The 17,702-nt window shown below is 41.6% G+C and overlaps 1 protein-coding gene across 2 annotated transcripts in view; it reads left to right on the top strand.

The window, feature by feature from the left end:
• The first annotated feature begins 9,016 nt into the window (after positions 1-9,016).
• Positions 9,017-17,702, top strand: part of STK38 (serine/threonine kinase 38) — a 38,693-nt gene continuing 30,007 nt past the window's right edge. The window contains exons 1-2 of one of the 2 annotated variants that reach the window (XM_004673425.2): positions 9,017-9,238; positions 13,556-13,688. In XM_004673425.2, coding sequence (XP_004673482.1) covers positions 13,558-13,688 — 131 coding nt within the window. In that variant the 5' untranslated portion in view covers positions 9,017-9,238; positions 13,556-13,557. Of the gene's footprint in view, positions 9,239-13,552; positions 13,689-17,702 lie in introns of both variants that reach the window. The other variant, XM_012722914.1, reaches the window with a different exon arrangement.

Raw genomic sequence — 17,702 nt, 5'->3', positions numbered from 1 at the left:
CTAGTATTTTCATTCCCAAAAAAGTTCATGCCTCTGGTGGGTGCTGGGCCTGCACATCCTTCATCTATTTTGGAGATTTTTTGCCCACAACTCCCTTCACCAGAGACAGAGTGGGGAGCAGAACAGGCAGATCTACAAAGTACACTGCTGAGGGGAGCAGCGGGCGGGTCAGAAGAGGTCTGCCACACCATGTGGTCACCTCCGGGGCAGGTGGGAATCGAACTCATGCGGAAGTGGCTTTGGCTTCTTAGTGCTGTGCACTAACCCGCTGTGCCACCAGGGAGGGCCTAAGGAGGAACATTTTTATTGTATACTTTTTTGAATTTTGTACCAAGCACAAGTAGTAGATATTTAATAAATTAGTATATGTAAATATATAAAAGATGCCTTTGGTGAATCATTTTGCAAGGTTCATTTGTAATACAAACAGCCACTCCCTGATTTGCTTTGGAAATGTTGACATTTGTGTACTGGATTTTCTTAAAGCATGAAATACCAGAGTCTGCAGACCACACCCTGAGTGTTCTAAATTTGAGATCACTGACAAAACCAGCCATGCAAGTGTGACTTTCCTAAAGGCCAACCATTGCCAAAGAGGCAGAGTGAGTGACAGGGGGCTTGGTGCATTTCCAGCATCTGAGAATATCAGCAAGAGGGGTCTGTGGAGAGTTAGTACAATCCCCTTTCTTCCCAAAGGAAGAAACTAAGGTCGATAGGGGAAGAGACTTGGCAAATAAAGAGACCGTGCCCTATTGTGTAAATAAGGGAGAAAAGTAAGACTCTCTATTCTTGTGTGTATGAAGAACTCCTAAGGACACACAAAATACTCATATAATAAAATAGATCTTTTTCCATATAGTGGAATTTTAACCAAGTTGGCTAAAATAATCAGTAAACTAAATTAATGGGAAAAAATACTTATATAAACAGCTAACAATGTGAAAGGGGAGGTAGGAAATGAAAGAGTGAATTGGATAAAAATGAAGTTTCACTTTGTGCCTTTGCTAATGTTTAATCTAGTTTTTGAACCATATAAACCTATTTTAAAACTATAGAGAGAGGGGCCATGTCACCTATAACCTACAACTCAGGAAATATTTTCAAGGAAATATCACGAAGCTGTGGATTAAATAAGAGATAAATGAAGATAATAAATAAATGAAGAGATAAATGAAGAATCTGGCATTGAAGTCACAGGTCAAATCCTGCTGCGTCAATGCCAATGACAAATGATTTTATCACATTGAGTTTTTTTTTTGAGAAAAGAACAGGTGGATTTATTGAAATACACTGCTAAAACAGGATTCTGCTACACAGTCATATTGAGATTTGCTTGAGTTAGCATGAGCCATCAACTGGGCCTGGATCTCATTTTATATTACAGGCAGATTTGTCAAAATCATGCAGTCAGTCTTGAGGAGAAGTACCCAGGGCAGGGGAGAGATCAATTCATAGGAAGTCAGGAAACCTGGTTCTAACCCACCTTTGCAATTTAATTTACCTTGTGACTCTTTGGCCAGTTTATGTATCTGTAAAGTGGAAGATCACATGAGGTAATTTCTTTTTTTTTTTTTTAATAGCGAAAAACTTATATTTGGAATTAGCCATTTGGGCTCAGTTTAGCCGAGCCCAATTTTGTTGGCAACATCCAAAGCATCGCAGTCAGGAGCCAGTCAAACAAATATCTTTTTTTCCCTTTCAGGTCCAATAAGGGTGAAGACCTTGGCCATGTCAATGTCATACAGCTTTTTCACAGCCTGTTGGATCTAGGGCTTGTTGGCCTTGACCACCATAACGATCACAAGTATGTTGTTGTATGTCTTTTTCATGGCTGGCTCAGTGGTCAGGGGGTACTTGATGGTGGCCTGGTGGTCAAGTTTATTTTTGCTGTGGGTGCTCATCCGAGGATATTTGTGTTGGCAGAAGGGGATTGAACTTAGGTCACTGCTGTGATAGCGCTGAGACTTAAACCCTAGACCACCAAGGAGTCTACTTCCTTTTTTACTTTCAGTACAATCTTCATTAAAAAGGTATATGAAGTATGGGCCTCCCTGGCAGCTCAGGGGTTAAGGGCTCAGCTATCAAGTTATCACCAGCCACTGGGCATAAATTCAATCCCTGATCCTCAGCCAGGGAGCTGGCCCATATGGTCAGCAGACCTCTCCTGCCTCTCCTAATGCTCCCCTCAGCAGTGTATTTCAGTGGATCCACCACTCTGTCTCTGGTGAATACACACACACATACATCTCTGGCCTATACCCTAGCTCTTGTATGCTTAAAGATTACATGATCGAGGCCCTCCCTGGTGGCGCAGCAGGTTAAAGCACTGCACTGAGAAGCTAAAGCCACTTCCGCATGAGCTCGATCCCCGTCTGCCCCCGGAGGAGACCACATGCGTGGCAGACCTCTCCTGACCCGCCCACTGCTCCCCTCAGCAGTGTACTTCGTTGATCTGCCTGTTCTGCTCCCCACTCTGTCTCTGGTGAAGTCTCTCACTGAGTCTCTGGCCTGTACCCCAGTTCTGTATGTACAAATAAATAAGTCTTTAAAAAAAAAAGATTACATGATCGAATCTTTGATTGGATTCAGAAACAGTAGTTAGCAATTTAGAACACTGGGGGAATTTATATGATCATTTTTTTCAAATCCAGTAGATGGCAATGAGCTGTTAAGAAACGGGTTCCCTTTTGTCCTTTGACCTGAATGTACAAGAGCACTGGTAAGTGATCTTGGCCCCTGATGGTGACCATGTAGATTGTGTTCCTTGTATCATTAGTTCCCTAATTCAGAGAAATACTAATTAATGCTCATGAAACGTCTGCAATGGGTTTGGGAGATCTGGTATAATAAAGATTTCTGATGGAGAGCCACAATGTAATCAAAGATCCTAAGAAGTCTTGCATAAACTCCAAGTAAACTTTACTTACTCCAGAATTTTCCAAACTCAGTATGGAACACTTTGCTGTGCCTTAGTCCCTCTACTTGGAAGAAGTAGGATTCAAATGACTCAATTTATTATTTTTTAAGATTTTATGGGCTCATATTTCATGTACCTTTTTGTGCATACAGAACTGGGGTGCAGGCCAGAGGTACAGGAGATGAGAGGATTCACCAGAGACAGAGTAGGGAGCAGAACAGGCAGATTGACTGAAATACACTGCTGAGGGGAGCAGTGGGAGAGACAGGAGAGATCTGTTGCACCATGTGGGTCACCTTCCTGGCTGGGAATTGAACTTGTGCTACAGTGGCTTTGGACAGCTTCATAGTGTTGTTGTGCCACCAGGGAAGACCCTGAAATGCCTCAGTTTATAGGGAATTTATGACATCAGCTATCAGCTGGCAGTTAGGATAGTTCTGAGGCCTCTGTAAATATGGGAAGATTTTAGCTCATTCCTAAGGGAAGCTGAGAGTCTTATGATTCATGCAGCTCTCCACCCACCCGTTGAAAGTCTTTCAACAGCGAGAGCCTCAGAAACTCCTGCTTCACAGAAGTTTCCCATCTAAGCACCATGAGGTCAATGGACATCTTATTCCTTTACTTCTGATTTTAGATTTATTTTTGTTTTTGAGAACACTCCTGCTGTTCGAAATTAGACTTTTCTTTCTCTCCCCCCTCCATATGGTTTGTATAAATTCCTCCTTCCTAGTATTTTCATTCCCAAAAAAGTTCATGCCTCTGGTGGGTGCTGGGCCTGCACATCCTTCATCTATTTTGGAGATTTTTTGCCCTCAACTCCCAAAGAAACATTGACTCATCATGACACACAAATAGTCACTTGGAACAAATTTCATTTAAAATATGTATCTCCTCTCAGTTATTATGGCTCCATTATTAAGCATTCAGTTTCAAGAAAAGAAAAAACCTCTAAGCAGGAAAAGTCTTACAGTCAGAGCTATTACCAAGTGTTGATAAATCTGTAAGTATGAAAACAAAATACTATATGAAAAGCTATGTTTGCATGGAAGACTTTTTTCCTTTGAGGTTTTTAGGTTTGGAGCCTAAGCTACATTAGGATAAAAATGACAGGCCAGAACTATGGTGATGGCACATAGGTGACTTGGTGATGGGAAGCCCATGGGGATTACAACTGAGATGGAAAATGTACAAAATGATGTAAAAATAAACTATTATATTATTTATTAAAAAAAAAAAAGACAGGCCAGAAACCTGTAGTGTGTCCAGATAATTGTACCAATGCTTCCCTGAGGATTGGAGCAATAATCTTAGCTATTGGTGTTTCCCACAGACTACTTGCTGTTTCCTCTGTTCAGCTAGACCAATGGGGAAAAACAGAGAAGAGAAGGCAGCCGGATGGGGGTGGGGGCAGTGCCTACTGACTGTCCCATCCAAACAGCCTATTTTAGCACAGTTCCCCATGGGTTGTCTTAATTCACCTGGGAATATTTTACAGAAAGCTATTGTTGACATTTAAAACGAGGGCCATGAAATGAAATGAGAAGGGAAGACTAATGAGAAAAGACAACAACATAAAGCACCTTGTAGAAGTCAGATTACTTAGGAGGACAGAGAATGTGATGTTTACTTATGTGTGCCAATTTGCTTACACTATAGTGCCTAGTTTAGTCAAACACTGAATGTCGTCATGAAGGTATAATTTAGATGTAATTTGCATTCACAATTGCTAGACTTTGAGTACCCTCCACAAGGAATGTGGGAATGTTCCAATCAGTTGAAGGCCTAAAGAACAAAGGCTAAGTTTTCCCAAGGAAGAAGGAATTCTGTCCTTCAGAGTAAAAAACACAGCACTACAAAGTTATCTGCAGATCATGGGCCAGAGCGGTGACCCGCTTGGTGCAGCAGACCTCTTCTGTCTTGCCCGCTGCCTGTTCTGCTCCCCACTCTGTCTCTGGTGAATCCTCTCACCTGAGGATTCACTTCCTGCACCTCTGCCTGTACCCTCGTTCTCATATGCACAAATAGAGACATTGTATATGGTAAAATCATATACAGTAGGGTACCACATGTATTTATATGTACATTAGAGAGTAGCCTGGAGTGATACCCATCTAAATGCTGCTTGCTAGTGACCATGGCCAGGACTTGGGTGTACAAGTGAGGTGCCAGTGACACGCAATGTTAGAGGCCCTCCTGCTCAGGGTCTTGCAAGTGCAAAGGCTGCCTCCAAGTTCGAGCACCTCCCTTCAGTGTTGCCCTGCGTACCTCATCTGCCCTGGGTACCTGCCCCTTCCCTGCTGGGACCTAGCCCTGCCAGGTCATGGGCAGTTTCCCCTTCTTATTTTTCTCTTACATGTGTGTTCAAGTTCTTTGCTATATCAAGTGTGTTCTGTTGTCCAGCATTATTAGCATCACTTGAGATTTTATTTGAAATACAGAATTTCACCTAGATCGGAATCTGCATTTTAACCAAATAAGAGGGGATTTGTGAGCATATTAAAGTTTGAGAAGCACTGGGTTAGCAAGCACCAAGCACAAGTCACATGAAGGGATATTCAGAAGCAATCGATGTTACTGTCTTCAATGTATGAGGCACACATTCCTGGAAGTAAGATGCCTTTAGAAGCTTCAGCAAGTGGAAAAAACACAGGTCAGCCCAATGGAGAAGCAGGGGACAGAGAACAATGTGGGACAACATTACAGAAAAGGAAAAGTCTAGTGGGTCTTAAACCGGGAAAAAGGGCAAGGTAAAAATGTGCTAGTGTTCACAAGAAGAAACTCAAGTTCCAAGGGATAAAGAATAACAATGTGCTATAATTTTTTTTACCTACGAGTGTCTAGAAAAATCTCTCATAAAACTGATAGGCTTGGATTAGGTAAATCAGATTGTAATTATAGTTTTGAGGGCAGAGATAATATAGAATAGAAAATATAAATAATGAATCTATTCACTATGCCCATTAACCAGAAGTCAATAAGTCCTACAACATGTCAGTTCTCCATTTAGATTAGTAAATTGGATTAAAGGAGAACACAAAGTAATGTTTGCTACCATGACAGATATTGCTGGCTGGATACCAATACCCATTCTCCCCCTACTTCTCTTTTTAAAAGATTTATTTATTTATGCATACAGAAATGGGATACAGGTCAGAGGTGCAGGGGGTGATAGGATTCAGTAGGGACAGAATGGGGAACAGAACAGGCAGACTGACGAAGTACAATGCTGAGGGGACCAGAGGGGAGCAGCGGGTGAGACAGGAGGGGTCTGCTGGGCCATGTTGGTCATCCCCCTAGCCGGGAGGTCAAACTTGTGCTGAAGCTGTTGCGGCTATAGCTAGCTTCATAGTGTTGTACTTTAACCCGTTGTGCCACCAGGCAGGGTCCCATATACCTTCTTCTCTCCTTCAGTTCCAGTCAGGTTGCTGACCTTGGTGTGTCAATAGCATTGTTTCTTCACAGCCTGTTTGATCTGGTGCTTGTTGACCCCGACATCCACAAGAATACAAGTGTGTTGATGTCTTCTATTTTCTTCATGGCTGACTCAGTGATCAGGGGGAACTTGATGATGGCCTAGTGGTCAGGCTTGTTTCTTTTAGGGGTGCTCTTCTGAGGCTGTCTGGGCTGCCCTTCGAGCTGCGGGAAGTTGTCTTAGGAAGTTGGAAGCTGAGTAATACGCAGTCTGTGTTTTGGAGGTGGGGGGTGCTATGAACACCTTTCCACACTGCTTTCCTGGCCTTCAATGCTTTTGTTTTGGCTTTAGCATTGGGAGGGACAGAGGATTCCTTTTTGTTTTCAACACCATCTTTGTGAAAGTCTTGGTTAACATTTTTCTATCAGTAAAATCTCTCCATATGAGGTTTTGCCAAATGCAGAGAGATGAGGATCAACTGAGATTAAAATGAGTAAACTTGGAGTCTTGGGAGCTGAAAAGTACTATGCAAACACCTTATACTGTTAGGTTTGGGGATGGGTAGGGTTTTGACAAAAGGCTTTGGGGGGAGGAGAGCCTCTGGGTGGAGAAACAGAAAGGTGAAGTGTTTTTTGTATAATGCTCGACAAAAGAACAGTGGGTTTTAACGACTGTCAAAATGAAAATAGTCAAGAAATCTTTGTCGTTTTTAAAAAAAAATTTTTTTTGTGCATACAAGAATTGGGGTATAGGCCAGAGGTGTGTGTGTGGGGGGGTGAGAGTACTCACTAGAGACAGAGTGGGGAGCAGAACAACTGAAATACACTGAGAGGAGCAGAAGGAAAGCAAGGAGAGGTCTGCTGCGCCATGTGGGTCACCTCCCTGGCCAGGGTTCGAACTCGGCCACAGTGGCTGGTGATAGCTTGATATTGCTGAGACTTTAACCCTTGTGCCACCAGGGAGGCCCTAAGGAAACAAAGACTGGGACCCCAAATTTACAGGATAAAACCAATCCCTAAGGTCTTACACAGTTATGCAAAAGTGTAAGACATCACAGTATCACAGAACATGCTAATGAATGACTTGTGCTAGTTTCTTTGGCTTCCTAAATGGCCTCTTTGAAGGCAGTCAGGGACCAAGTCTCACTGATCTTTGTTTCCAGGAACCTGACACTTTCTGGTTAAGGGCACTGTGTTCTATTTTCAAGGAATGAAAGAATGCCCAAAAGCTGGTAAACTTGGGACTACTTTACCCCAGCAGGAACTAAAGAGATTTGGTTAGGTAGCCTTGAAAAGCAGGTTACAGGTTAGAGTAAACAGGTCATAAGGACTATGTGTGTGAACATGTTATAGGGCACCTCAATTCAGAGAGAGGCACCCCTGAAGTCCCAAAACCTGCCTGCTCTAAGTGGGTTCTGCCATCCGCTGCAACAAGACAAAACATATAAAGCTTTAATGAAAAGTGACTTTAATACAGTGAATATACAATATGGAGCACAAAGAATGTAACTTCTAAATCAAACATCTGAAGTTACCCATCCCCTCGTGGGCAAAAGTCAACCCAAAAGGGATTGGCCCAAAGCAAGGCCTGAAAGCTGCCACAAGACTAAAGCACCTTCTGGCCGGGACCCATGGAAAAGGGTCAGAAATGGCCAGACAAGTCTGGGAGGAAAAGAGCAAAATCAAAATCAATATAAACACTGCCATAGTCACCTCCCTACAGGTATCTCACCCACATCTGCCTTAACCAGTCCAGGGTCAGGAAACAAGCCCGGTTTCTTCATCACATGCTTGCTGCTCCATGTGGCTTCCTCAGGTCTCCTCCTTCTCCATCTGCCTTCCTTCTCTCTTCTTCTCTCTCCTTTTTCTCTGCTCAGTTCCACCCTCCTTCTGGGTGGGGCAGGGAACCTGGAACTTCCCTTCTCCTAGGGACCACCCAGTTACAAACAGATTTCTTACTACACCAGAGTGTCTTACTCCTTTCCCTCTGCCCCCAGTCCTTACCACTTATCTTTCGTTGGGATCCCTTCTCAGTAGCAGGTGTCCAGATCTATGAAGCCCACATGGTTCGAAGGTGAAGTACGTAACCCTCACTTTAAGGAAGACTAGGTTTGGTGAAGGGTGCCAGCAGACCTGTTGCTACAATGGCCAAAAAGAAGTGGATCACAACTATACAGGTGAGTGATAAATTTCACAGAATTGCAGATGAGTGCATATGTGCGTGCTTGAGCACACACAAACACACGCGTGCACGCGATGCACACACAGATGAGCGCATACCAAGTTGGTGAAATACACTGAGCTCTGCAATTTAGTTAATTGTATTGGTCTAGTGAATTGTGTCGTCCCAAAGTCAATTTCCTGGTTTTCATAAGGCATTATAAAGTTACGTCGCTGTGGAGAAAGCCTGGGTGGGAGAAGGGGATAGAAGGGCTCTGTACTAGATTTACAACTTTTCATGCGTGTGCATTTCCAAATAAAAACTAAAAAAAAAAATCACAAAGCCAAAGGAAACGGCGCCCGACACCGCCCATTCTCTCACTTCAGCCACCTAACAGGCTCTTCCCTGACTGGGGTGCTGCGGGGTGGGGCCGCGCATGCGCACTCCATAAGCCCCGCCCACCTGGGAGGGACGCTTGCGCAGTGTCGGCCCTACGCCGCCGCGCCAGCCGGAGTCTGCGGCGGGGGACCCAGCTGCCTTGGCCCCTTCGTGCTACCGTCTTTTCCGGCAGTTGGGGCGCTTCCTGTTGTCCTCACCCGCAACCGCCCCTCGGCCCCTACCTGAGAACCTTCAGGCGTCTCCTCCCCTGCTCTGACCTGCTGGGACCCGCCTGCCCGCACGTCCAGACCGCTGGCCGGACCAGCGCCTGGGCTGCCCGCTGCCCCCAGCCCTGCCTCCCCTGGGCTCTGGTGAGTGTCTTGCCGCTTCTGTGTTCAGCCCACCCCAGCTTTCCTCGCCATCGCCTCTTCTCACCCCGACTCTTTTGGGGGGCTCACGCCTTCCCACCCATGCCCTGTTTTGCCGGCCACTGCCTTCAGCTCCTGGGGTCCTGCTCCTCCCAGTCATCCTGAGGCTCTTCTCGGTTTCCTCCGTGTTTCCCAGCCCCAGTTCTGCCTGTGCATTTGGGGCGGGGAGCCAGACTCGACTCTCTCCTTTCCCTGTTGCCAGCTTTGTCTGCTCGCTGCCACTGTGCAGACCCCTCCGGGGTCTCGATCGCCCCCAATTTCCACCCTCCTTTTTCTGAAGTCTAGGAACCTGAATGCTGTTGTCTGAGGCAGAGATGTCTAAAACCCACCTTGGTGGCCGGACCTTTGAATCTGCCCTCTTTGGCACGATCAGTGTCAAGATATTGGGCTTTAGATAATCTTTAACATTGCAGGAAAATTTAACGAAGAGCCGTTAAGAGAGTGAAAACGGAAAGTCGGAAGTCTTTGTCAGAAAGTATGCCCAACAATAGTAAAGTGACCAGATCTTCCACTTGCACTGTGAAATGACTAAAACCCAAGAGTACCGTATTCTTTTTGAGATGTTCTGAGGAAGCTTGAAGTGAAGTAGACCCTGAGCTTCCTCTCCCTTGCAGCACGCTTTAGCTCTGAATTTTAATTAGCTAGTAGATGTGTTTTCCCTAAACATAAAACATCTACCACCACAAAAACAGGCTTTGCTCGCCACCCTAAATGTCCTCCTAAAAGGACAGAAACTCTTCTTTCAACTCTGTATAGAAAACCATTCCATGTCCCAATCATAAATCCCCATCACACATACATGTTCTTATTCCCAGTAATAGACATAAAAAGTGGATGTTTGCCTAGTAAATCTTTTATAAGGTGCTTCTTATGTGCATAGCACCGTGCATAAGATGGGGGCGGGGAAGATATAAAAACTGGTTTAAAACAGGGTGCTTATTTTCCAGTTGCTTATAGTTCATAGGAGAGATTTGATATTTGAGGGGGTTATCTTAACTCATGAATGTCTGTATGAAATACATTGGATTGTCAGTCATAAATAATCAGTGAGATACGGGTATTATAAAATTAACAATGTGCTACTAGAAATTCAGTCAACTAGCTATAACTCTCTTCATTGACTAATCCGGTGATTTCCTCTTGACCTACTTTTATGTTTGCAGTTCCTACTGCTGACTTTTATGAAGATCACATTATTTTGTTAAATTTTTAAAACTTTTAAGAAATGTTCACCTACTTTCACCAATTCTGCAGAGTTGCAGGATAGGACACGGCTGGGGGCACGAATGAGCTGAAAATCAGGACATGCAGGCTTGAATCAAATGCACCAGTGAAAGCTCTGGCTTATCTAAAGTAGTTGGTTGACACAGTAAACCTATGTATTGCTGTCAGGCAATAATTGTATCTTGTGATAAAAGGTTATTAGAAATAAGCCAACCTGTTATGAGTGAAAACAGAGGGAGGAGGAGGAAGTTTTGAGGAAAGGTCAAAGGGAAGGACAGTGCAGCATTTGCAGTTACAATAGAGATGGAGGTGAAGGTCAAAACCCACTCTGCTGGAAAATTTGTTGGCCTAACAGAGTTTTTGAGTTCATTTAACCTCCATTTAATCTTTTAAAAAGTTTAGAATATCATGCCTATGACTTTAGTGGTCTAAAACTTTTCTCTCCAGTTTTCGTATATCTGTCAGTGTAAATGTCACTGTTGTTCTTTAGCTTTGTTGACTGAAAAATCATTAACTTGCTCAATTTACATTTATTTATTAACTACCTTTTGTATGAGGGCACTATTGTAGGCTTAAACACTCTTATATTTTTATGTTTCAAAAATTTCAGCAATGCAGTTTCAGTTGTTAAAAATTAACTCCTTTATAAATATGTAAAAGAAAATAGACACACACACACACATATATAATGTGATTTGTATGGGCATAAATCCTTGCAGGAACGTGTGCATGTGCGCACACGCACACACACCCACACCCACCTCTTCTCCGGAAATTTTCAGACAGTGAAGTACACAGCTCTCACTTGCCTCAGACTTGTTTTTAAATCTGTTTAAAAAATTTCTTCACCAAACTTAGAGTGCATGTGGTTTTCATTGTGGGTGGAGGGGGTATAGGCTGACAAATAAGGAACCACACCCAAGCTTCCTAACCGAAAAGAAGTTTAAAAAAATTCTCCTACTGATGTCCTAAAAACATTTGATTTTGCTTTGTTATTAGTGGAAATTTCCCCATAAAAAGAGAATTATTTTATAGTACTGTAAAGCTGAGTACAATGTCTTGAATTTGTGATTACTGATCATTTTGTTACATCATGAATCGAAACATTTGATTCTGAAGTATGGCTAGATTGTGGTTCTGTTTGCTCTGAAGGAATTACTCCTTATGTGATTTCCTCCATTCAGTATCATTTTATAAAATTGCTTAATGTTATCCCTTTTTCCTTTGTAGTAACAAGGTTACATATTCTTTAAAAAGTCCTACTTTAATTTGTAAAACAATTAAAAATCTGCTAAGTATTAACTGGAGAATCTTAAAAGTTTTCATAAAGTCAACTGTATTTGAAAATCAGCCCTAACCCATCCTGATTTTTACTGAGCTTTATGTTGGGATAAAATAAACAGACTTAGAGCTGGGTCATGAGGGAGGGAGGTGTGATAAAGATAAAATACTGAGCATTATTACTGATGTTGTAGCAAGTCAGGGTTGGTGAACTATCTGGCCAAGATTGACAATGTAGATCAACAAAAATATCTGGGGGAAAATGAGGTCAAGTTTAGGGGAAAAGAGGTTTTATTTAAACCATGTTGGTATCAGTTTTTCTCATATGTAAAACTAATAAGTTTCATATCCCTCACTAACATGATTAAGGATTTTCCTTGTAATATTGTTTATATTTTAGGTCTCTGTTTTAACTTGCAAATTCATATAAACAACAAACTGGCCTTCCCTGGTGGCACAAGGGGGTCAGGTCTCAGCACATTGAAACTGTTGGCACTTACTGTAGCACAAATTCAGTCCCTGGCCAGGGAGCTGACCCACATGGTGGAGCAGCTCTCCTGACCCGCCCGCTGCTCCCCTCAGCAGAGTACTTCCTCTATCTGCCTGTTCTGCTCCCCACTTTGTCTCTGGTGAATCTTCTTACCCATCACACCTCTAACCTACACCCCAGCTCTTGTGTGCTTAAATAAATTTAAAAAACACACAAATAAACAATAAACATCAAATGCCGTAAGACATGTCGTAGTACGTGAGCATTCCATTCTAGTCGTAGATATTTTTAAACTGTAGAAATTATAAACTGAAAAGTTGTGGCAGCAGTGGTGGTTGTACATGCCCAGTGAAGAAAATGTAGAAAACATGGAAAACACAAATAAGAATAAAATGATCTGTTGTACTCTTACTGCCTAGAGGTAAGCCACTGGTGATTTAACTGACCTACCTTTGACATAGTTTTTTCCTAATAATTCTGTGCACATTTTTTAAACACATATGCAATTGGGATCCTAATGTACATTCTTTCCACTTAATGTTGGAATCACGTCCCTTGACATTTGAACATACTTTAATTTGTCTGCATATTAGGATTTAAAAAAATATATCTAACCAATTCTATTTTGATATTCTATTTTGTTCATGTAATTTCTAGTTTTCCTTTGTCATTATCTTGCTGCATTGAACCCTCTTATGTATGAATTCTTAAAGGTCTTTGATTTCTTCAAGGTAGATCCTAGATAATAAAGTTACACTGTCTGTTATATTTGTCTAATGTATGCACATGGTATTATGATCTTGTCTTTAAAAATATAGTGAAATGCGATATTTTCTTGAAGGATACACTACATTCACATTGCTTTTAGGTACATGTGGAATTGCTTCTGATTACTGTATGGAATTTCTAGGTATGCATCTACAGCATTTTATTTCTTTGTAGAATTACCTTCAATGTCTCGTTAAACAAATGATGGCATAATGAACATCCTCTTTGTAATGCACATGTTTCTGCCTGTCACCTTGGGTTCTGCAGTGACAATTTCTCTAGGCCATATACCAAGGGATGGTATTTCTGAGTCAGTATATTATATACTTGGTCTTTAAGATACACATACTTTCACCAAGTATTCTGTTTGTCTGGCTTTTGTTCCATCTTACTTTTTCCTCTAGAATACTTGTACCAATTTATATTGCTGCCAGCAGGGTAGGAGAAATGCATAATTGGTGGATTCTAACTTCAACTAATTCTTTTGTTTCTAGCAGCCATGGCAATGACAGGCTCAACACCTTGCTCATCCATGAGTAATCACACAAAGGAAAGGGTAACAATGACCAAAGTGACGCTGGAGAATTTTTATAGCAACCTTATCGCTCAACATGAAGAACGAGAAATGAGGTAAAGAATTTTATTTGAGAAAGTTGTGTTATCGTTTTAACATTCATGTGTAGTGTTCAGAGGGCCTCCCTGGTAACCTAGGGGTTAAGTCGTAGCACTGTCATGCTGTCATGGTGGCCTGAGTTCTGTTCCCAGTGTGGGGGGGGGTGACCCACATGGCACAGCAGACCTCTCCTGTCTCAACCTGCTGCTCCCCTTAACACTGCATTTCAGTAAATCTGTCTGCTCTGCTTTCCACTCTGTTTCTGGTGATTCCTCCTCTCCCACCTCTTGCACCTCTGGCATCTCTGGCCTACACTGCAGTTGTACGGGGGAAAAAAACAACAACACATAACCCAAACCCAAAACACATTTATAGTATTGTTGAAGGGAGATAAGAATAAGTAGCAACCAACTAATAACCTGTCCCTTTGCAATGAATTTCCAAAGCTGTTGCTGTTAACCCCTTTATTTTTACGGTTATTCAATAACACAAAATTCCATTGTGTTATAAAAAAAATTAATAGGGCCAGATCTTGGAGTTCAGTGTTCAGGCGGTAGGATAAAAGGAAATAGCAGCTGTAATGGAGTTAGACATGGTTTTAGACTCCTGCCTTTATCATCAGTAACTGTATGAAATTGGAATAAGTTTCTTTGTGACTAAGTTCCCCCATCTGCAAACAGGTATAATACTGCTTGTCTTGCAGGATTACTGTGTATTAAACATAATTTGTATGAGTACCCACAGTCGTGTTTCACACATAATAAACAGTTAATGGTGTTATTATTGATCTGGTGTACACTATATAGTAACTCATAAAGAAAACTTTTCCCGTACATTTTATTATGAAAATACTGAAAAGTATAGGAAAGTTGAAAGAATTACATAGTGGAAACTCACATATATCATCTAGTTTTTGCAGGTATCATTTGTTGTTTTATTTCATTTTTAAAAAAGATTTATTTACTTATGCACACAAGAACTGGGGTACAGGCCAGAGGTGTGCGGGAGGAGGTGAGAGGATTCACCAGACACAGAGTTGAGAGAACAGGTGTGGATTGACTGAGATACTCTGCTGAGGGGAGCAGCAGGTCAGCAGGCGAGACAGGAGAGGTCTGCTTCACGCCATGTGGGTCGGCTTCCTGACTGGGCATTAAACTTGTGCTGCAGTGACTGCTGATAGCTTCCTAATGCTGAGATGTAAGCCTGTGAGCCACCAGGGTGGCCGATATGCCTGTATTTTGATAGGATTTTTGCAGCCACATTTTTCATGAGGGTATAAATTATGACTTACATGGGATACATAACTTAATATTAAATATACAGATTTATGTGAAATGACAAGATATTTTTATAAGTGGTTGTAGCTAGCTGCTCTTCCTTGAAACTAATACCTATAAATTTACAAGTTAAATTTTCACAGTTTATCTGCTTAGCCTGTGAAGACTGTTGGAGATAGTTATTTTCAAATGCAGCCACTCTCTTGACCTGGAGTTTCTGATGGTGTAGTTACAAATGTTTATGAATTCTCATTAAGTTCCTTGCGTCATTTGATGTTGATGTGAATAGTGTTGTTTTTTAATCCTACTGACCTTGCCCTATAGTTCATTACTGATGTATATCCCTTTCTCCAGGGACAAGTTGTTGTGTGGTATTATTCATAATATTTATAGATAATTGCTTTTTGATTTACATGGAGGTTGCCCCCAAATATGGGTTGAAAACAGTGCTTTTTCTGTCTTAGATTCCTAAGATGGGAAGGCCCTCCAAAAGCTTTGGTGGTTTTACTTTTCTCAGCAGTCAACAAAAGAGACTGTTTAAGGGAATGTTTGTTTTTGACCATTTTTGTTATCAAATCACTATTTCATTAAAATAAAACATACTTTGAGATTTTTAGAATCACTATTTCCTTGTTAATCTTTGTAGCTTTCTGACCTCTTTTTTGGGCATTAGTTAGTATTTGGTTTTGGGCTTACAGTTTGGGGAAGTTAGTTTAGATTTTATTACTAGAAATACTTCAAAGTTAAGAAAAAACTGATTGGTAGATAGTATCTCAGTAGTAAGCAAACTAAAGTTAGAACGCTCAGAAGCAGATTTTCAAGTTTTTTGATGTTTATGGGGGAAAACATCATAGAACCTTGATAAATTGCTTTAATGATACCATTGATGATAAAGAAACATTATGATGATAAAGAAATATTATGACTCTTGCTAATACTCTATGATGAGGGGTTTGAAATAAGTGATGGGCTGGTAATTTTGAGAACAGATTGTAGTACAGATGCTCATTTTGTTTTTCTGTCTTGTCTGGTGCCTTTAAGATTGTGCGTGTTTTTCCCATTGACGTACAAGTTGGGGTGCAAGTTGGGGTGCCACTTAACAGCACTAGATTAGAGTTGAAACAAAGGACTTCCTTGGGGGCTGATGAGGGAGAAGGATGAATAAAAATCATCTGCAGATTGTGTCCTGTATAAAAGCGAAAGATGAGAACACTGGGCAGTTTTTAGAAACACTAAGCAAATTCTTTTAAAAACATTTAACTGCGAGTCGGGTGGGGCACACAGTCCTGCACAGTGTTACTTGCTGGGCCCCTGTTGCTGCTGCTGGTAGACCCAGGCTGGAGCCCTTGGAGCGCATCTTCCACATTGGACCTTTTCAGCCTTTGATGGGGCCTCTGTCATCTGCTTCTTTAGACAGAGTCTATCTTCCTCTTCTCTTTTTCCACAGGATCTTAGGTACTAGTGAGCATTAGGTAATTACCTGACTATTCATAAAAAAGTTTGGATAATTTATAGCAATCTGAAATAAAATTGAGGAAACTGACATTTCCTGTTACAAGGTATTCTATGTTGTTTTGTTCTTCATGAAGACTGCTTTTGGTGCTTTTAACTAAAGCCACAATGCCTTATTTAACAGGCAGTAGTCATACCTCCTCACTACCCCTGCAGTCAAATAAAAACTTCCCTACATTTTACCCTCTGAAAACTGGCATCTTCTAATGTTCCTCTTAGATAGCTCACCCAGATTTTTCCAACTGTGTCTGCAGTATGGTCTGATCTAACACTGAATTTACAAGTATCATCTCCCACAGATAGGTAAATCCACGGACTGTATATCAGTCAAATCAGCATGGAGAATTGATTTGTTGAGATTTTAGGGTGTTTCTCAGTAATTTTCTCAGTTTTGACTAGCAGTAACAACAGTCACTGTTTCTGTACAAGTTTTCCTGGCTTTCAGTATCTTATCAATAGAAGTTAGCAATAGTGTGTGTACTCAACTCTTCTTAGCATGGACTTCCCTATCCCCCCCACCCCTGCTAACTCTTAAGTCAAGCCTACTGCTAAAGGGGAGCCTAAATTAAATTAGGTTTAGGGCCTGGGACTAATCATAATTAATGGTCACAAATGTGCCTGCACATTGTTACATTCTGCTCTTTTTTTTTTTTTTGTGGGAGGGAGCAACATGCATTTAAAAAGTTGCTGTGTGCAAAACAGGGTCCTCAAGTGTAGAGGATTCAGATGTAGAGCCTGCCTTCAAAACAATCTACCATCTCTTGGGAAATGGGTACATTGGAGTGCCTTGCTCAGGTGAAGCTGGATGTGGCTTCTGCGAATGAAAATGTTCTTTTCCAAGGGTTGGCTTGGGACTTTGGAGTTGAGCATATTGGCATGGGTTTAGCAATGGCTGGAGTGGAGTATTGGTTAACTTGATACTGCAACCAGGTACCAGAGGAGGGCCTGCTTTTCTCTTTCACTATGAACATTTTAACATACACATAAATAGAAAGAGCAATATGATGAACCTCTTATCCCTCATGTAGTCATCCCTCAGATTCAGTAATTATCAGGGTTTTGCTAAATGTATTTCATCTATTCCATTTGCTATTGTGTATGTATTTTATTTTTTAAGATTTAATTATTCATACTGAACTGGGGTACAGGCCAGAGATCTGGAGGGTGAGAGTATTCACCAGAGACAGAGTGGGGAGCAGAACAGGCAGATCGACGAAGTACACTGCTGAGGGGAGCAGCGGG

Source organism: Condylura cristata, unplaced genomic scaffold (genome assembly GCF_000260355.1).
Source record: "Condylura cristata isolate star-nosed mole 26May11 unplaced genomic scaffold, ConCri1.0 scaffold00001, whole genome shotgun sequence".
Classification (NCBI taxonomy): Eukaryota; Metazoa; Chordata; class Mammalia; order Eulipotyphla; family Talpidae; genus Condylura; species Condylura cristata.
The sequence above is the reverse complement of the archived record's forward strand: the minus strand, read 5'-3'. Positions and strand labels throughout refer to the sequence as shown.